General features: G+C 34.9%; 1 protein-coding gene across 1 annotated transcript in view; it reads right to left on the reverse strand.

Annotated features, from left to right (window-relative positions):
- Nucleotides 1–282: 282 nt before the first annotated feature.
- The window catches only part of MS3_00001972 (uncharacterized protein), a 56,489-nt gene continuing 34,617 nt past the window's right edge, over nt 283–22,154 (reverse strand). Inside the window, exons 9-12 of the mRNA XM_035733710.2 lie at nt 17,145–17,341; nt 11,862–12,095; nt 6,472–6,949; nt 283–1,190 (exon numbers count right to left, since the gene is read on the reverse strand). Of these exons, the coding sequence (XP_035587832.2) occupies nt 1,174–1,190; nt 6,472–6,949; nt 11,862–12,095; nt 17,145–17,341 (926 nt within the window). The 3' untranslated portion in view covers nt 283–1,173. The remainder of the gene's footprint in view (nt 1,191–6,471; nt 6,950–11,861; nt 12,096–17,144; nt 17,342–22,154) is intronic.

Here is a 22,154-nt window from a genome sequence, read left to right on the forward strand (position 1 = left end):
CTTATTATAAGCGGAACACGAATATGAACAATTTAGCTACTCAACAATTATACAAGAAATATATATGCATCGTATTCGTCCACAAATAGTTCTCAAAAGTTATCATTCATAATTCTAGTCGGATATAACAGCAATAATCATGGTTTAACTAAAATAACCTTTTTCTTTTATCGTGGTAGTAGTTGTCTATTATAATTTGTATTATAATCTGAGATTCTAAACTACCGAAAATTAGAAAACATAAGCGAACAATATTGTTTTTAATTGAATCTTCATAAGACTTCAATATACATTAATATTTATATGTATAGTATTAAAAATATTAAACTAACCGAGTTAGTTTATGAGTGAACGATAACAATGAAATGGATTATATAATTACATGTAATAAGCCAAATGTATGGATTAGTAGTACGGTGGCGTTTGTACTATCAGTGATAAGAATAATAAAGTTTTGAATCAATGTTTCAAAATAGAAATTAGATAAACACTTGAAAAATAGTAGAGTTATCATTGAAAATTATTAAGATTACATAATAGTGTCCAAATAATTAAATACTGAAAAATCTATACTAAAGAAGATAAAAAAACAACCAATAATGAATGTGGAGAGTAGTAATTAAAATAGTTTTTATTAAGATCGGCTTTTAAGCCTTACTGTATAGTCCAGTAAAGCTTGATGAATATCTTACTGGAAACAGTTTTGTTCACTGGTATATGTTCTGATTACGAAATTTCACAAAGATGTTTGAAATTAAGGTCAGAATGCCAAAAACCAACACAATATTTTGTAGTAGCTAGAAACCAAAGTGGATGTAAAGAATGCTTCTCTAAAGAGATAGGATTTGTTGACCGAATAAGAGTTAGAAATCAACTGATTTTCGGAACTCACGTTATTGAGATCAGGTTATCTGTGATAACTGTTATGAAGTAATTGGTTACATGTGACTGATTTTCGAATACTGCTTTTTTGAGTGCTACTTGCCCGGTTCCAATTGACTGTACATATGTGCCTTTAAAGGCATAAGTATTAAAGGAATGATAAGTTAAGTATTTGGTAGACTATACGATTTCAAGTATTTCTTTGCACTATCCTATAGTACACTAATCACTTTGATCATCTATGTTTGATAGATCGATCCCAGCTTGAAATGTAATTGTATCGTGCTATCTTTAAACGAAAATGTGGTCTAAATGGAAATTAAATACTTCATCGTTAAATAGAATTTTAATTATTCTTTTGCGTGTGTTAATTATATTTCATTATTTGAACCAAGCATGATAATTTCTCACTTAACCTTGTTGGAAATAAACAATATCAATCCTATTTTTTTTTCTTTATTTAACAGATTATACTAATGAACTTCCTATTTTCATTAATTTTTTGACGAGACTATCATTTATGGCTGAACCAATCAAGTATAAGATAATAGGTCTTGGATTTTGGCGCGAAGTCCACTCATCCATTTGACTAAATAGCGTTTCGGTATTATAGCTGGTGTCAGTTCATGATTAAAAAAGCCCTATATCTAATTCCTAACGTTAACCATCAACTATAAATCTTCATTTAGTCCTAGTTATTAGGTGAACACTCTCAAGGTCACTTTAGCGTCGCTCAAAAGTCGTCCATAAATTATAGTCTCATCAATTTTTTTCTTTAGTAAACTAGTAAACATTCTTAATTGTTACTTTTATCATGAAAATAAATTTTTCAAACACTTATATTAAAAGTACGCCTGGCGCGAGACTGATAGGTCCTGGGTTTGAATCTCACGGGGTGCGGGATCGTGGATCCGCACTGCTGAGGAGTCCCATACTAGGATGAAACGGCCGTCCAGTGCTTCCAGATATTCCATTGTGGTCTAGCTTCAATTGACTCATGAGTTCAATCAGTGAAAAGTACGTTTATTAAATTTCCTTTTTTTAAAAAACAATTTTTTGTTTTCTAAGCAACAACCCTATAACGTACATACATTAATCGTTATTTTAAACATAGTTAGCTATTGTAACTACCTATAGTTTTGTCATAAATCTTGAAAGTTTATAGACTATAATTAGTTGCTAGTTTAATCTTTCTATTCAGAGAAAGTATAGATATTAATATTAAAACAAACCACAATATTATTTCCGTTAAAGTTTTAAACTTTCTTTTTTTATTAAATAAACTTTTTATTTATTTATTGAAAATCTAAAATCTAATATACCAATCCATATTTAACTCTCATAACATTTCCTGTTTCCTTCATACAATCAAATAAAACTTGAAACAATCATACAATACTCAGGTTACTGTGTTTGTTTGTTTGTTTTTTTTTCACGAGAAAATCTGGTTTTTATTCACTAAAATTAATAAAAATAATTTAAGTTTTAGGAAAATCTAATCGTATTTTTGTTTAATTCTGGCCTGTCCTTGTGTACTAAGAATTCTTTTCTCTTTTTTTTAAATGTCATATTGAAATGAGACTTTCTAAATTGTGATTTTATGATTTCCATATAGTTCACATGAATTATTTTTAGCTCTTTAGAAATTATATTATTAATATGCAGAGATGAATAGTGGCTAGCAATGGAAACTAGGACGCAAGTTTTGTCCTATTTTGGGGGGTCGTTAGCCGAATGTACCTGTATCTCAGAGTTGATGTTCACTCTGGGACTCGAATCTAGTACCATTCACTTCAAACACCATCTCGTTATCCACCTATTTACTGAGTCCAGATAACTATTAGCCTATGCAATGGGTTTAGGTTTAACTCATTTTTGTATTAGTTCTTTGAATCTTCTCATTGATCAATCGCAGTTCTAAACATCAATAGGAAAATTCAAACAACCAATACAAAAATAAATTATATTGTTAATGATTGATTCTAAAAAGGATTCAGATATTCTATGTAATTACTCATTTCTTTATTCGTACTTACCTTTAATCATAGTAAACAACAAGATTTCTAACGAATAAATATCTATGCTTAACTCTGAGTGTTGTTCCCGTTCTTAAATAATGGAAACTAGAGAGTATAGTATGATAATGAATAGTGCGAATTAATGTAGTTAATTATTGCATTGTTTCCTTCTTTTGTGTGGCGTATATATATTTGGTGCCCTCTTGTACCAATATTTATGTATTCAAACAAAAAATTGCATTGATGGATCGATATATTTAGTCGCGTAGCGGTAGTGTTGTTCACATTTAATTTGATTAATTTTGAAGCTTACTTACAGTTTGCTTGGAAATTTATGCTCATACTACATTCCTTTAGCCAATGTGCAATCATTTTTGTAATATGGATAATGAGTAACGTTAACATGAAGCTAAAGACAGTACGGGTAAACACTCAATGAATTATATATTTTCAATCCTCTGAAACGACACTCTTATTTATTTTACAATAGCATTTTAATATTTTAAAACCTAAATGATCATGCGTGTTCAGTCCTTTGTTAAACATGTCAAATCTATTGTATTCAAGATGCTTCCAATATTAAATATTGTATTACCTATCTAACTTATCAAACTACTACGTTGTTTTAGGGAACCAGTTTTCTTTCTGACTTTCATAAAAATATCCAAAATGATAGCTGTTCCTTTAATGATATATATGCCATCGTCTTAAGTCAAATAAATAATGATCTTGTATAAAAATAACCTTATACATAGAAAAGTTGAATTGTAACTAGCGGTGGAATATAGGACGCCTTTTTCTTTCTATATTGAATCGGTCAGCTTTATGTACCTGAACCTCATTGTTGATGGTCACACCAGTACTCGAATGTAGTGCCTTCCACTTTAAATACTCAATGCGTTATACATTGGTGTACTGAACTTAGACATTCTCTAGTTTGTCAAATGGGTATAATGTTTGTATCATTATTTGCAACGGTTTAAATCTATGTCACATACGTCAGCAAATAATAGCAAAGGAATAAATCAAACCCCTTACTAATAATGATCTAAAAATGGTCTTGATATTTCGTCGATTTGTATAAATTTTAAGTTCAATTTGAATATTATTATCAATTATTATTATTCAAAATGTTTTAGACTTTTCATATTAACAGAACATTTCTTCGACGAACTAAATTAATAAAGTGGAAAATCAATGTAAGACGCTATATAGAAAGATTTTTCTGTTAAGGACTGAGAAGAATGTAAATCGATGTATCTGGATTTAGCAAGTTATCTGAATTCATTCAATAATCGGATACTTTGGTGAACGGATGAGGAAATTCACAAATTATGTACTTAATTTGTGAACTGTAGTATTTAAATATCCGAATAATAAATGTTGTTCTCCAGTAGATTTTTTTGGATATGGACACCGAGTTGATATTTGAGATTTCTCAAGTTTATTATAAAAAAAACATCTAGGCTATTATATCCTAATATTCACTGAAGCATAAGGCTAGTGAACACTAAAAATATTAATAATGAATTCATAAAAGGCAATAGTTATCAGTTTGTTTCTGCCCCAATAAAAAAACTAATTATTTTTTCCGTTATTTGATGAAAGCAGTTTTTGATTTATCCTAGTCTTTGATCACTTCATTCTTTAACGTTTTCAAGCCAATTCTATTAATTTGATTATTATCAGATGGGTTTTGTGGGGATTGTAGTAATTTCAATGGTTAAGATCATGAGTCAGTTGAAGCTAGACCACCATGGAAAACCTGGAAGCGCTGGACGGCCGTTTCGTCCTATTTTGGGACTCCTCAGCAGTGCGCATCCACGACCTCGCCCCCTGCGAGATTCGAACCCAGGACCTACTAGTTTCGCGCGCGAGCGCTTAACCACTAGACCACTGAGCCGGCATGTATTTACTCATCTAAACTCCAGCAATCTTTCCTTACTGTCGTGATTGTGATTATTATATTTTTTTGTTTTAATGATTTACTTAAGTGTTCTTATTTTATTTAAATTTTGATAATCCATATTTTATTTCGTTACTAACTTAATCCCAGCTCTGGGCATTGACGACTATCTTAGTTGACGTTCACAAACTTTCCTTTATGTGCAAAATTTATTTACATTTTATTCAGTTGAAAAAAGAAATTTATTTAAATCTTAGCCACACAGTGATGACACATGTTTACATTGACTTTTCACCAATAACATTCTTATAAATATATTAATGTACAGTAATTTTATTTATTAAACTATAGTAGACGATAAACAGTTAATAAGCATCGAAACGGCATAGCATGTATTCATATAGTTTCGTTTGATTCATAGTTATTCATGTTTTCATTTTTGTGGCCCTATAACTGACTCCAGTTAGATCGTATTATGATTGTTATCGAAATTACATATCTTAAATCCTCTCATATAATCATCTACTTAATTCGCGTTAGTGTATAACGGAATTAAATAAGCCAAATATGAAAGTGAATTTTGACTACGTGTATTTCACATAATCGTTGATCCAGATGAAAACGATCGAAGAAACGAGACGAAATGACGCGTGGTGGAGAAGGCATGTAAGTCACTTCGATTTATAGTCACACAAAAATAAGTTACAGACATGTGATGAGTAAGATAAGAAATGCACACACATACGCTCACATAAAAAGAGACAAGGTTGATAAGCAAATAAGTGATAGGGTAAAAATGTAGCTTGAGAAGAATGAATAGATTGATCTGTCCAGAGCTAGAATAACCTATGTGGGCTTGACATAATACCAGCCCTTACACATCCCGAAGTTACTATTTACATTATGGTATGAATAATTTTTCCGGTTAGCGTTTTTTAGCGAGTTATTTTTCTATGGGATGGGGTCACTAACCCCATGCCCAACCCTCCTCCTTTATCGGGGTTTGGGACCGGCGGCAGCTCCTGAGGGGCTCCAGGCCGGGGCGCCACAAGGCAAGGCCCCACATGAAATCCTCAAGGCCAAAGGAGAAGAGGAAGAGCAAAGAACACATTAGGCCGAGAAACGGAGGCAGACATGAGAAAAATAAACAAATGTTGAACAGAACTGGAAAGGAAAGTCCAGCACAGAGTGGGTTGGAGAACGCTGGTCGGCGGCCTATGCTCCATTGGGAGTAACAGGCGTAAGTAAGTAAGTAATTTAAATTATGGTGGTATGGCCAATAGATATTTCTTTTAAAATTAAACACGTGTATATAGTATAATATTAGAGTGTAATAGTTGGTTACATTGTAAAGAAATCATATTTTTGTGGATAGAATTAAATTCTACTAACTGATTTCCTATGAATCTTGTAACACATTAAACATGCTACTGAAATAAAGAAAATAAGCAAACTTTATAAGTAAATCCCCTAAACATTTATTTATTAAAATAAATTATATATAGAGCTGAATCAGAGTAATCTGTTTTAAATTTCTTTCACTCAGTAGTATATCGTTACATACTGCTGTCATTATTATTATTAGTAGTAGTATATAAGTAGTACTTATAATAATTTTAAAATTTCACTTTTAATTATGCATAAAAATTATTTTTTTTTACAAACCTTTCATTTCTTGATTATTATTATGATGATGATGATTAATAAATTGTGTTATACGTGTTATTCTTTGATCAATTAAATCTATTCGACTTGATAAAGTGCGTATATTTGTTAAAAAATTATTCCTTAATAATTCAATATGTTGCATAATAGTTTTATGAAATTTTTCTTGTTCACCCTCAATGATATCTTGATTATTTAATTTATTTATAATGAATGCATTAGAATATTTAGTTGATAATTGAATTTTATCATCATGTTGTTTTGTTTGTTTTATAGTTTCATTATTTATTGTAATAGATTGATGAGTATTGGTTGTTAGTGTTGTTGTTGTTGTTGCCATTGTAGTTGTAGTTGTTATTTTTATTGTGGTTTGTGTTGATAATGTTGTTTTAGGTACATCAAGAAGTCGACTCCAACTTAATTTTGGCTTTGTTAAACTTGGAACACATTCTGATGATGTAGTTTCTGGTATAGGATTCTGAAAATTAATTAATGTGATATTGTTTATTTTAAAGAGTTAAAAAGGATAGTTATTCAACTATGAATATTTGGTATCATGAACATTTTAAAAAAAATTGACTTACGAAAAACATTAGACTAGAGATTAATGTAATGGGTTATTTTTTCAAATGTTTAATCTGAGATTTTATTATGGAGTTGGAAATAACCTACAAGCAAATAGATATGTTTAAGTGACCCCCCTTTTTACGAGAGCATATATACTTTAGGATATGTGGTTACAAAGGGCTACGTGTCTGCTTATTACAATTATATACCATAAATTTAGTTGTTTCTAAAAACACATTTAGTTTTATGTAAATTGGTCACTACGTATTCTAATCGAATAAATACAATGCTTCCAATAAATGAAATGAGATAATGTTACGATACAATTTATTTATCAGTGAAGTTCAAGATGTTAGGTGGTTGAAGGTAGTTGATAGGAGACTCTAAACCTGTTTCGTGCTAGTTTGCACCCGTCAATAAAGTGTATCTGTCTTTAAGGAAGGCATATTCGCTTTTGGATTGAAACCCACATCATTCAGCTTCACAATCCGAAAAATGACCACTAAGATATTTAGTTTACAACGGACTTCCTCGAGGACTGAGATATTTACAATTGACTAACCAATGAGTAGTGACTAAGTCGCGTTTATTTAGACATGTAGTGATGATTGAGCTGTATTAATAAAGACTGAAGATCGGTTTCCTCAAAATTGAAGGTATGTCTTACTGAAGTGTGTCAACCATCATGAAGCCTTTAGTTTAGTTTCCTGTTGACTACCTGCGGCCATCACAACATAGTGTTCACAATGTCGAGTTACCCAAACTAGTAGCTACAGTACAACTTGATCGATAACATCCGACCAATATTAAGGACTAGAAAAACTACTCACTACTTAATTGTAATGAATTTTCAAAACTGATGTACATAATGTCTTAAATTTCTGTCTTACAGATATTTCCTGCTGTCAGTAAGTTTCTGAACTCAAATTTTTGACAATAAATTGTGCTGCTTTTAACAATACTTCATCAATTCTTCTGTAAAAATATTACTCTTAGGTTTTCCTACCTTTCAGTTATATATATATATATATATATATATATATATATATATATATATATATATATATATATATATATATATATGGAGATTTCATTGGACTTGCAGTGTTATCCTTTTCTAATTGATTATTTTAATTGCTTATATACATATATAAATTTAGAAGATGAAGAGACAAATATAAGATCACTCATTCACTTCCATCCACTCTAATCTCCCATTTCACTTTGACTAAAGAATCTAATTTTTATCATGATTTTACCAACTCATTTACCTGCTTTAAATATTTTGTTCGGCCTAAATTAATAATATCGAGTTATGTAAATAAGTTTGTAGCGATATTATTTTCCAGTAAAAGAAGTAATCTCATTTCATTTTATGAAAAGGTAATGTCATAAGATGATGATGAAAATTCCTTAATTATCATGTACATTTGGTTGCTTTTCCGTGTATGTTATAATATTATGAGAATAACTTTGCAAAACTTTATTGACTCTGACGAAGAGTCTTACATTAAGTCACGAAACGTCGGAAATATAATTTTTCTACTCATTGGGATACAACAAAAATATATTTATTATTGCTAATTTGTTGCGTTTTCAAGTTTCATAATATTTTAATATGATTAGTTAAAATTATTCAAAGTGATTATTTATTTGAACACATAAATATTGGTACAGAGAGGCACTGAATACATATGCGTCACACAAATCAACTTGATTTGTCAGGACATGCAGTCTCATGGTAGCCGGTAACCAACAATTGGTTCATACGCCATTTGTGCCCTTAGGATCCTGGAGCCCATGTGACCATTGGTTTGGATTCAGGGTTTTCCAACTTTTCTAGATGGATCCTCTATATCCACCAGAGTGATTTAGGGTGTGCATTTCTAATTTTCACGGGGTTATGAGAACTGAAAATGCGTAACTAATTTTGTTTGTCAGCTATTGATGATATCGAAGATTTATGATTAATTTTTCTATTCAAATCACAATAGTTTTGTTTTAAAACAGAACTGATTAAAAAACAAAGCTACTGAGCTTTTTACATTTTTCCATATATACATGTACACAGTCGCAAACATCCACAAATGATGAGATAACTTGTAGAGTAGTAATTTTCATTTGCAATTTATCTGTTTTATGGGTCAATTAATTAAGAAAAGATCTTAATATAATAAAAGAAATGATTTATTATGAAACGGTGGATTAATTTTCGTTTTTATCCAAAGCTGAAAAGCTATTGGAAACAACAGATTATAGAACAACCATTTCATACTAGTTTAGGGCTGCTAATTAGTGTACGTAAACAAAAATTCAGGACTATCTTGCCTAGTTGTAATCACGATAGGTTTTTGAACAGTTTACTCCATTTAAATAATGCTTATTCACTCGTTTTTGAGCCATACTATTTATATGACGCTAGTGATAGTAGGGGACTTCTAAATACAATACAAAGCAGATAGATCGGTATCTAAATCTAAAACCTATTTGATTGGAAACGTATTTTCTAAGCCTTCGATCAGTATTCATTCAGCCAGTGAGTTCAGATTCAATAACCAACAGTTCTAAATTTATTCAATTCTCGATCTAAACTGAACCCTCCTCTTGTGTGTGTGTGTGTATGTATATTTATGAAAAGTCTCAAACTAGAGAGCAACCTCTAAAATGTCTCAATTTTTTAAGACTCTTCATTTGATTTCAAAATGGAATAGAATAGCACTAAGGGACCTTTAGGATAAATATATTAGGTTTCTTTCAATAAAGACGAAACATGATTCAATTATAAGTACTGTGATTTCATTTAAACTAATTAAATAATAAGTGAATATTTCCTCTAGAAATTTGCATTAAAAAAAGACGGATTTCTTAAATTTATTTTCTAAATTTAATTTAATTTCGGTTTTTTTTTGTGAAATGAATAAATCTCTTCTTATTTTGCTCATTTTTATGTTTTATTTCCTCCTCTATTATAAAATGAATATACCTAATTCATTCTTATAGATTGTTTGCATAGTGATACGAAATGATTCCTACTAAATAATAATCATTCTATGAGTTTAAATAGTTGAAATCATGAGTCAATTAGAGCTAGACCGCACTGGACGGCCGTTCCGTCCTAGTATGAGACTCCTCAGAAATGCGCATCCACGATCACGCCCCCCGCGATTGAATTGGTTGAAGTTAGACATTAACACCGTTGGATGCCAGCCAGTTTAGTGGTCTAATGGTTAAGCGCTCGAGCGCGAAACTGATAGGTCGTGGGTTAGAATCTCCTGGCGGGGAGGGAGGGATCGCGGATGCGCACTGTTGGGGAGTCCCATACTAGGACGAAACGGCCGTCCAATTCTTCCAGGTTTTCCATGGTAATCTAGCTTCAATTGACTCATGATTTCAACTATTGAAATTTTCATTCTGTTTAATCAATGTATCATAAAATATATTTCAGAGATTGGAAGTATAAACCCATACATTTTCAAAATAATTAAAATGTTCATTTCGATATATTTTAATCAATCAATAAACCAGGTGAAATGAACTAATTTTGTTTGGGTAATTCTAATAGCCTAGTGAAACATTTATGATTCATTTGTTGTGAACGTGTTGTGAAGTGTTTATAAAATTCAATGATAAATTTTTTTGATTAACATCATGAATTGATCAATTTTAGAGCATTTTTGAAAAGCTGGGAGCACTGGACAGCCGCTTTATCCCAGGATAGGACTCCTCAACAGTGCGTATTCACGATCTCGTACGCGGGATTCGAACCCGGGATCTCCGCAACCTCATACGGACAAACAATTTTTATCATGGGCATAAAGTAAGATTTTAAAATAATCTATTTCTATCTGATCCTTTCTTACATTCAAAATGTTGAAGATCACACAGTAGACTGTTTATTCAATCCTCATGATTGAATTATATTAGTTGTAGACATAGAATAAAATAAAATCAATCTCATCATTTTTGACATCTTAGATGAAGCAATTTGTTAAGTTGAATGTGAAGATTCAGCATACATTTCCAATTTTATAATGACATAAATTGAATCGTTTAGAATGCAATTTTATATATATATAAACTTGATTTGTTCAATAATCAATATTTTTCGACAAAAATTACTGTTTACAGTCTCTGAGCTTGAAAAATTTTATTATAATACAAATCTATTTGACAGAAGTATGAAAACCTGTTAGCGATTGGGCTTATTTTAAAAGATGAAAAATAGTATTAGAATGTTTTATAGATTACTGAAGAAAGCATTACTTTCCTTTTTTTAACCTTGACACTATTGTATCCAATATTATTGATTAACAACTCAGTGAATATAAAATCAGTTAATGATGATATGGTATTATTCAACTCATTCTCCCGTAGTGATATTACATTTTTCGTGGATTATGGACATAAGATTTTGATGGAGTTTTGTTCTTTGAGCTGGATGGTTTAGTCTTGAAGCTTTCATCCATCCAGCTCAGAGAACAAAACTTCATCAAAATCATCCACCTGAGCTACAAATCTTCTCCACTATCTCAAGGACATAAGGTTTAACAACCCTGATGAAAGATTAACTTATGCATGGTTATATAATTCTAAGCCTCTATAAACTTATCTAAAATTTCATAACGAATGGTATATTTGTGTGAAAAAGTAACCACAATGGTTAGTGTCACCTAACTGGTAAATATCCTGATGCCAAACAAGACTTCACTATTACAAACTTCTTTTGTATGGGTACTCAAAGTTACCAACTTTAAATTGGTTTTATACGAAATGTTTTATACATTAAATATTTTAACAATGAATTATATGGATTTTTGACTCACTGTAGCACTCAACGATGTATCATTTGATTTTCCACTTGTTTTTCCACTTTCTCGAGGTTCATTTGAACTGAATGAACTAGAACGGCTTAAATTTGATGTAGTTGCATTGCAAAACCGGGATATTAATCGTCTTACCGGATGGTCTGGTGCTAAACTTGATATTGGAGGCTGACTTCGTCTTAATTCATTTAATTCTTGTTCTCTTCGAACATCAGATATTTTGCGAAATATTAACTATAAGAAAGAGAAATAATAATATGTTAGGTTCTTCGATGAAACATTTATATTATTTATTTAAGGACTAACTATTGATAAATATTTTATGTTATAACTGTTAGGAGCTTTGAGTTGTATGATAAGTATGATATCACTAAGCTCCTAGACTTTAATACAAAGTTCACATTCCCTTATTTCAGTCAATCCGTAATATGGAAAAAATCATATACAATATCATTAATGAGCACCCTTTTATGGATATGGAAGGGATGATAGTGTACGCTACAAAAGAGTTCAGAATGACAATGAAATAACTATCTAGTACTCCATGGTAATACTTCATTTGATGTCATTTAGAAAAAAGAAATAATTTTAAAATGAATAAATCTCCCGATAGTTTTTAATTGTTATCTCTGTGATGTCTAAATTATTCACACTTTTGATCTAGATTATTTTTTATATGGTTCGTCTTCACGTCATCCATTTATATGAGTTGCCATTTTTATCCTAAGAACTAATATCACTGGTTGATCATTTAGGTGATATTAATATCAAGAAAAAGACAATGTGTATTGCGCAGCAAAGGTCATCATCAAAGAAAGAACAAGGTGCATGCTTCATTCAAAACCTAAAGTACATGGAAACGATTGCGTCACATCCCACTGTGTTTACCAATTTAAATGTGTGTGTGGTCACACATACATAGGGAGGAGTAATAGTGATCTCAACATTAGGGTGAGTGAACATGTACCCAAATCGCTTCAGAAACAAATACAATCAAGTGACCCAATAAGAGCAGAGGATAAACATCCATCATCCTATATTGCTAAACATATAATTGAAACAGGTCACAAGATTGATCTAAATTCAGCTTTCGTAGTGTTGTATAAAAGTGTAAAAGGGCGTATACTAAGGTTTATTGAAGCCTTAGCCATACGAAAATTCAAACCCCCTTTGTGTGTTCAAAAACAGTTTGTTCTTACCTTAAACCTACCCTGTTAATATTGACTTATTATCCAGAGTGATTAGGTCTCAAATTGTGTTCACATTATTATTATTATTATTATTATTATTATTATTGTTATTATTATTATTATTATTATTACTCTTATCATTATCCTTATCTCCTCTTACCCCGTTTCCTGTCTAGTTGACCTTTCATTTTTATATATAAATGCTCTTAACAAGTATATGTGTGACCAGATTGTTCGAAATGTATTGCGCTAATATATCACATAGTTCTGATAATCTTCGTCTTCTAATATCATTATCGAAATTTATCAAAGGGATTAATTGTTTTAAATTTCTTAAAAGAAGACTCCCTGCGCATACTATTCTTTATTAATTATTGTTTCATATTATCTTTTTCTCGTCAGAAATATTCAATATTTTCATTTTATTTGTTACAATAAAATGTAATGAATAAAGGTAGTTGGTTCAATATTTCCTTTTATTTATAAAGTTTCAACAGTTGAGATCATGGGTCAATTGAAGCTAGACCACCATGGAAAGCCTGGAAGCACTGGCCGGCCGTTTCATCCTATTGTGGGGCTCCTCAGCAGTGCGCATCCACGACCTCGCCTCGCGGGATTCGAACCCAGGACCTATCAGTCTCGCGCCAGGCGCTTAACCAAGTAGACCAATGAGTCGGCATCCAACGGTGTTAATGTCTAAATTCAACTAATCCAGGAAAGTTTCATTTCATATACGTTTGTATGTGTATGTGTATTATATAGAATAAAATTGTTGGTTTTATTAAAATTATGAACTTGATTATTGTTATTATTACCACTTTAGAAATATAAAAAAAGAACATAGGAAATATTATGCAACGTAGCAACTTCTTGATTTAATAATTACTTTGATCATTAGTTATCCTCTTTCTTCCAGTTACTTTACTTACTTACGCCTGTTACTCCCAATGGAGCATAGGCCGCTGACCAGCATTCTCCAACCCACTCTGTCCTGGGCCTTCTTTTCTAGTTCCATCCAATTCTTGTTCATTTTTCTCATGTCTATTTCCATTTCTCGGCGTAATTTGTTCTTTGGTCTTCCTCTTTTCCTTTGACCTTCAGGATTCCATGTGAGGGCTTGTCTTGTGACGCAGTTGGGTGCTTTCCTCAATGTGTGTCCTATCCACTTCCTATCCGCTTCTTCCTGATTTCTTCCTCCGCTGGGATCTGGTTTGTTCTCTCCTACAGTACGTTGTTGCTAATAGTGTCCGGCCAATGGATCTGAAGTATTTTGCGTAGACAATTGTTAATAAACACCTGTATCTTCTGGATGATGGCTTTCGTAGTTCTCCAGGTTTCTGCCCCATACAGTAGAACTGTCTTGACATTTGTATTGAAAATCCTGACCTTGGTGTTGGTTGACAGTTGCTTTGAGTTCCAGATGTTCCTCAGTTGTAAATATGCTGCTCCTGCTTTGCCGATCCGCGCCTTCACATCTGCATCAGATCCACCCCGTTCATCAATGATGCTGCCCAAATATGTAAAGGTTTTTACATCTTCCAAATCTTCTCCGTCAATTGTGATTGGATTGGTGCATTCTGTGTTGTATCGGAGAATCCTGCTTTTCCCGTTGTGTATATTGAGACCTATTGCTGCTGAGGCTGCTGTCACACTGTTTGTCTTCTCCTGCACCTGTTGTTGCGTTTGGGATAGAAGGGCCAGATCGTCTGCGAAGTCTAGATCATCCAACTGCATCTTAGATGTCCATTGTATCCCGCGCTTTCCTTCAGACGTTGACGTCTTCATGATCCAGTCGATCACCAGGAGAAAGAGAAAGGGTGAGAGTAAGCAACCTTGCCTAACACCGGTCTTCACTTTGAACGACTTTGTCAACTGTCCTCCATGCACGATTTTGCAGTGTAATCCATCATATGAGTTCTGTATGATATTGACTATCTTCTGAGGCACGCCGTAGTGTCAAAGAAGTTTCCATAGTGTTGTTCTGTCCACGCTATCAAATGCCTTTTCGTAGTCAATGAAGTCGATGTAGAGTGATGAATTCCATTCAATTGATTGTTCCACAATGATCCGTAGAGTTGCGATTTGGTCTGTACACGATCTATCCTTACGGAATCCTGCCTGTTGGTCACGAAGTTGGGCGTCTACGGAGTCCTTCGTTCTGTTTAACAATACCCTGTTAAAGACTTTTCCCGGTATTGAGAGAAGAGTGATGCCCCTGTAGTTATCACACTTGCTGAGATCGCCTTTCTTCGGTATTTTGATCAGAAGTCCTTCTTTCCAGTCTGTTGGTACTTGTTCCTCATCCCAAATCTTATTGAAGAGAATGTGGAGTATCCTTGCAGTTACCGCTACGTCTGCTTTCAGTGCCTCTGCTGGAATGTTGTCCGGTCCTGCTGCTTTGCCACTCTTGATTTGTCTGATGGCCATGCTGATTTCTTCAATTGTTGGTGGGCCAACATTGATTGGGAGGTCCGTGGGTGCTGCTTCGATGTTGGGTGGGTTCAGTGGAGCTGGTCGGTTCAAGAGTTCTTTGAAGTGTTCTACCCACCTGTTTTGTTGCTCTTCAATGTTGGTGATTATCTCGCCTTCCTTGCTTTTCACTGGTCGTTCTGGTTTGCGGCGATTTCCAGAGAGTTTCTTTGTCGTGTCATACAATTGTTTCATGTTTCCTCCTCTTACAGCCTTTTCCGCCGTCATTGCTAAATCCTCCACATATTTACGTTTGTCGGTTCTGATGCTCCTCTTCACCTGCTTGTTCACCTCTGTGTATTCAGCTTGTGCCTTGGCTTTTTCTACTCTTTTTCGGCTGGTATTGATCGTTGCCTACTTGTTCCTCCTTTCTATCCAGTGTATCAACAGTGATCCATTCCTTGTGATGGTGCTTCTTGTGACCCAGGACCTCATGACATGTTGAAGTGATTGCCTCTTTGATCCCCTTCCATTTCTTCCAATTACTCAATGTTAATTTAAATGTCATTATGTAATTGTTACGTAACGTATCCACTCGACGAGTATTATTTCATTATTTTAAATCATATATATATTAGTGTAGAGCCACGATTTTTCACTATAGGAAATATTAGACAATCATTTTAGGATCACTTTAATGTAACTCTTATTCAGTATTTATATTTTTTAAAGCTGTATGAACTAGTAGGTACAACTACTCAATGGATAACCATTCTTCAACTCAATCAATTCATTATAGAAACCAAAATGCCTAGTAAATAAAATAATTTGTTTTCTTATTCATTTGTTGTAATGTTTTACATTTTTTTTCGATTTAACAGTCAATCATCAGATTTTTCCTAACCATATGATCTTTTTAAAAATCTGCTTATTTTAATTATTCCCGTAAATTTTTAGTTGTATATATTGGGTCATTCGATGCCACCTTTTTATTTCTAGTATCGGTTGGAATAAAAAGATCTCTTTCGGATCATTCGAAAATTCAACCTCACTAAAAAAATCAATTCTAACCTCTGAAAAATAGAAATATTAGAATAAAATTTAATAAACGAATTGATAAACATGATGTTGATTTAGCCTCTTTACAACTATTATTCCTTAGAAACTTTGAATTAATCCATATAACACAGAAGTTGCGAAGTTAATGATATATGTTAGTTGGATAACTCAATAGTGACTTTTCTAATTGTGACATTGTATGATACAAGTTTGAATCCCAACTGAAATATCATCTCTTCCTAGATTGTAAATATATCTTCCTGTCAATTGCCAACCACCACATAACCTGAATATATGGAATCCTGTCACTCGCACCCAATTACCTCCAACCAAAAAAAGAATGACTCAATGTCTATTTACTTAGCTGTGCAGCAAAATTGTGACTAGATAAATATAATTCGATTAACACAAAAGAATTAGCAATATGATAATAAGTAATATTAAGCGATCAACTAATTTATGACATATACTGTCAATTTATTTGCATTACATTTAAAGTGGAATGGTTATCAAGATTATACAATAAACTATCATGTTATTCAGAAGATTTTAAATCATGGTAATCATATATGTGATTAATACAAACAACAAAATATGCATAGATAAATGATAAAAATGAACTTACACGATTACGCAAGTTATAACTGAGTACAAGTGTCCGAGAGAATGAAACTGCAAATTGTGAATAAAATTTTAAAATATCTATAAGTTTATCCCGTTTAATACATTGTAAATCACAGTATGTTAAAGCACGTACACTTGCTGCACTTTGACCAACATCTGTATCCTTAAATATAGGTTGACCAAATATATCACCTTTTGCTAATATGAAAAGAAAAAAAATTTTCAATGATTCGTGAAAGAGTACTAATACATATTAGTGACTTTGTTTGATATAAAAAAATAACCGGAGTAATAGTTTCTAAAAGAAAAAAATAAGATACCTGTAGTGTCGGTTATTATGTTAAATCCATATATTTTATTCTAGCTTTCGGACAGCCCATTCTATTCATTCTACTTGAGTCACATTCTGACCTTGTTATTTATTCGCTTATCAATCTTGACTGTTTTTATATGAGCGCGTAGGTGTGTGTACACTTCTCATTCCCATTACTCATCATATGTTTGTAACTTACTTTTGTGTAACTATAAATATTGATTAACGCTTGGTTAAATGGAAGTTCGCTTACCTGCCATCTCCACTGCCCGTCGTCTCGCTTCTCTCTATTCCATTTGCTTCACATAAAAAAACTATTATTTATTTATTTATTTGAACACATAAATATTGGTACAAAAGAGCGCCAAATATATATGCGCCACACAAGACAATGCGAATTCGAAGAGAAAAAAAGGTAAGGAGCGTAAAAAAACCGGAACAATAACGAGGAGATTGTTGTAAGGTAGTGTAATAATAATAATAATAATAATAATAATAATAATAATAATAATAATTATTATTATTATTATTATTATGAGGGAACGGAAAGATACAATCAGAAAAAATCTTTCAGTTAAGGAAGACACAACCACTTTTTATAAAGAAAGTAAAAGAAGGTTACAGCAGGATCGCCACTGGCTTCTATTCTGAGCCATATCTGACAACGTCTCTAGCCACTGTGTTGCACCATCTCTCGGACCCCAACCAGAGAGTCGTGAAGGACCGACAGAAGCCAGTCCTTTACAGCTTTCTTTCATACCACGATACCATGTCATACACTGACCACCTCTCCGCTTCTTCCAACCAGTCCCAGAGTCGGCAAATAATGCACGACGTGGAATTCTCTGGGACGACATTCGGAGAACATGTCCAAGCCACCGAAGTCGGTGTTTCAAGATGGTGACACCAATTGAATTATCATCTCTGTGCCCGAACACACGATGCCGAACCTCTGCATTACTAACATGGTGTTGCCACTGAATGTCAGCAATCCTTCGGAGACAACGATGATCGAACACAGAGAGTCGTCTAACGTCCTCAACTCGGAGAGGCCAGGTTTCACAAGCATAGAGCAAAACTGCTCTCACCGACGCGTTGTAGATCCGACCTTTTACAGCCAGACTAACATCACGAAGGCGCCAAAGATGGCCCAGATTGGCATAAGCCGCTCTGGCTTTCACTATACGTGCATTGATCTCATCACTCACACCCCAACCAGCACTTATGTAGCTACCTAGACACACGAACTTCTCGACTACTTCTATCTGCTCACCATCCACAGTGAGTACAGGATTGGAATCCTGCCAGTCTTGTAGAAGTACTTTGCACTTCGAAGGTGCAAAGCACATACCATATCTACGGACACTGATTGCTAACTGATTTAGTGTGGATTGCATGCCTTGGGCATTATCGCACAGTAAGACAATATCGTCCGCATACTCAAGGTCGAGAAGTCTTTCTCCAAGCAACAGATCCACACCACCATTACTTACATTCATCAGAGCTGTTTCCAGAATGTCATCGATGGCAAAGTTGAAGAGGAATGGTGAGATTGAGCAACCCTGCCTAACCCCACTGCTCGAATGGAACAATGGAGAGAGGTGGTTGTATGCCCTCACTCTGCCTGAGGTGTTTGTATATAGGGCTTTTAGGATGTTGATAAACTTCTCAGGCACACCCTTCTTCAATAGACAATTCCAGAGAACAGTCCTGTCCAACGAATCGAAGGCAGCCCTGATGTCAAGAAACACTACGATTGTTGGCCTTTGATAAGTATGACGGTGTTCTAACATTTGGCGGAGGGTGGAGATATGATCAATACATCCTCGACCAGAACGAAACCCAGCCTGCTCCTCGCGAGTCAATCTTTCTCGGGTTTTGAACAACCTACGAAGTATGATGGAAGCCAATAGCTTGGACGCAATCGGAAGTAGACTTATCCCCGATAGTTGTTGCAGGAACAACGTGAACCCTTTTAAAGATAGGGACAACTATCGACTCATTCCATGACGTTGGTACACTCTCTAGTTCCCAAACCTTTGTAAACAACGTCGTCAATTCCTTAGTCAAAAAGTCACCACCATCTTTAGAAAGAGCCGGAGGTAAGTCATCTGGGCCAGGTGATTTGTAACGCTTCAAGAGTTGGAGTTCCTTGCGGACTTCCTCCTCATTTGGTGGATCAGTCGTCACCGGCCATGGGGGCAGGACAGTCTGACCAATGTTGCCGGAGCAGCAGGCCAGTTGAACTGCCCTTCGAAAAATTCTGCCCACCGTCCAAGACGTCGATGGATGTTAGTGATTGGCATCCCATCATCCTCGCAGATTGTTTCACTCACACTAGACTTCTTGCTGACAGTGGCTCGGATGAGCTGGAAGAGCTTCCGGTAGTTACCAGATGCAGCTGCTGCTTCCAGCTCATTAGCACGCTCCGACCACCAGGCTTCTCGGTCCTTACGCAAGCTTTGCCCAATTTCCTTACGTAACAACCTTCGTTTATGGTCAAACTCACGGTCACCCGGAGTAGACCGACGGGCTTCAATGAGTTGTAAGGAACCAGAAGAAACCCAGTGCTTAAAAGCGGGACGTTTCGCGAACCCACAACTGACTGTACCCGCCATTTTCATGGCGTCATGCAATTGCAACCAATGCTCATCTATACTTTTCGGTGGAGTGGTAGCTAGCCTAGAGGCTAGCTCGGTTCGTTACTTACTTGCAACAGAAGTTGCAACCAGCTTGCTAATATCAATCCGTTGATAGCGGTCACTTCGTTGTCCACTGAAAAGTAAGGTAAGATTGGCGCAGACCAGGGCATGATCAGAGTCCAGTAGGTACTCCAGAAGGAGCGGCAGTCTTGTACACAACCACGCCAGCGGTAGCTGATCGCGATGTGATCAATCTGAGTCCAGGATTGAGATGCAGAGGGAGGACGCCAGGTGGCAGATCGACGATGACTGTGCCGAAAGTTAGTGCTAGCCAGAAACAGGTTGTGGTCTGTGCAAAGTTGCAGTAGACGGTCCCCGTTATCTGACCTGCGACCAACGAGTCCCCATCGGCCACCTAAACGACTCTCTTCTGTGCCTAGACGCCCGACCTGAGCATTCAAGTCTCCGGCTAGTACTACAATATCTGTCGGACGCACTTTCTGGAGAAGAACAGATAACTGGTGGTAAAACTCATCCTTGATTGCATCCGGGCTGCAATCTGTCTGGGCATAAGCGGAGATGACGAAAAGACATCGTTTCTCACGTCGATTTCTTCTCACTTCGATGGAACTCTCTAATCTAACAACACATAACCGACTGTTAATGAGGATCCAATCGATTAGTGCTGCCTCAGCTCTAACTCTTAGTGCGACACCAACGCCAGCAAGACCAGACGAAGATGCCACAGGGTCCCCGGATAAGCGCACGTAAAACAAGCCTTTCGAAGCGACAGATGGAGAGCGAATTTGTAGTACTTCACCAGAGTCTTGAATACGGGTCTCGGATAGACAGCAGACATCGATATTAAGACTTTCTAAAGACATAGCCAGCCCTATCTGTTGTCCGACCTGCATAAGTGTGCGGACGTTGAAGGCAGCCAGTTTGAATGGTGCACATGGTTTCAGAAATACTGCTTCAGTACTCATATTCGGTGGTAACATACAATTTTTAACCGGGCAGTGACTCGAGAACGTTTAGATAGAGTCGAATTTCCACCAAAGACGAGCAGCTGTGTAAGTATAAAAGAGGGTGAATAATGTGGTAAATAATGATGATAATAATAATAGTAATAATAATCATTTGATTGTTAGTTGAAGCAAGTAAAGTAGTTTCCATAATTATAGGCAGTTCATTATTTGTGTGGGCTGTGATACTGTCCGGGTGCTCAGACCGAAGCAGGTGGTTATCTTAGGGGGCCACACCCGGAGCCTTTGACCTAAAGGTCTAACCTACAAGGCAGTGGAGCATCGTGAGGAGATGCAGTCCCATGGTAGCCGGTGACCAAGGAATTGGTTCATACGCCATTTGTTCCCGCAGGATACTGGAGCCCATGTGCACCATTGATTTGGGATCCGGTTAAAGCGCCGGACATTCGCTTTTCGTCCTCTCAATTTCGTAAACAACACCACCGCCACGAGAAGGCAATGAGTAGGACTTCCCTGGCAGAGGCTGTATACGCGTGACCGTGTGAGAGTATTTCGAGAGTGAGAGCGGACTCTCCTCACTCTCGGCCGTACCAGGGCATGTATTCAAAAGTCCATTCTTGTTATTTGACTTATACAAATCCGTTATTGACTAACGCGATTAAAGTCGATAATTATATATGAGGATAGGTGATAACAAACATTCATATGATCTACTTGGAGTCAGATCTCGGGCCACTAAAGTGGGGAGCCCTTCCGACAACATCGTTTGAGCTAAATAATGACAAAATTAAGGGTCTCCGCATACCCTTCAAATCCATGTACTGAATTACAATGATTGATACATTCAACTTATTTTAGTTATTGTAAAGTACAAATTATCCCGTTGAACCTATTTTATATTTATCTATCCATGATAGTATCGATTCGAATAATAGACGAGTATATTTGTTAAGTTATAAAACAATTAACTGAAGTAAATCTCGTCAATTCAAAATCTAACATTGTCTTTTGACTAGATAAAATATTTTCTGTATATAAAAGAACCAGGATTCATTTCCGTTGTTTTGTTG

The sequence above is a fragment of the Schistosoma haematobium genome, chromosome 1 (assembly GCF_000699445.3).
Source record: "Schistosoma haematobium chromosome 1, whole genome shotgun sequence".
Classification (NCBI taxonomy): Eukaryota; Metazoa; Platyhelminthes; class Trematoda; order Strigeidida; family Schistosomatidae; genus Schistosoma; species Schistosoma haematobium.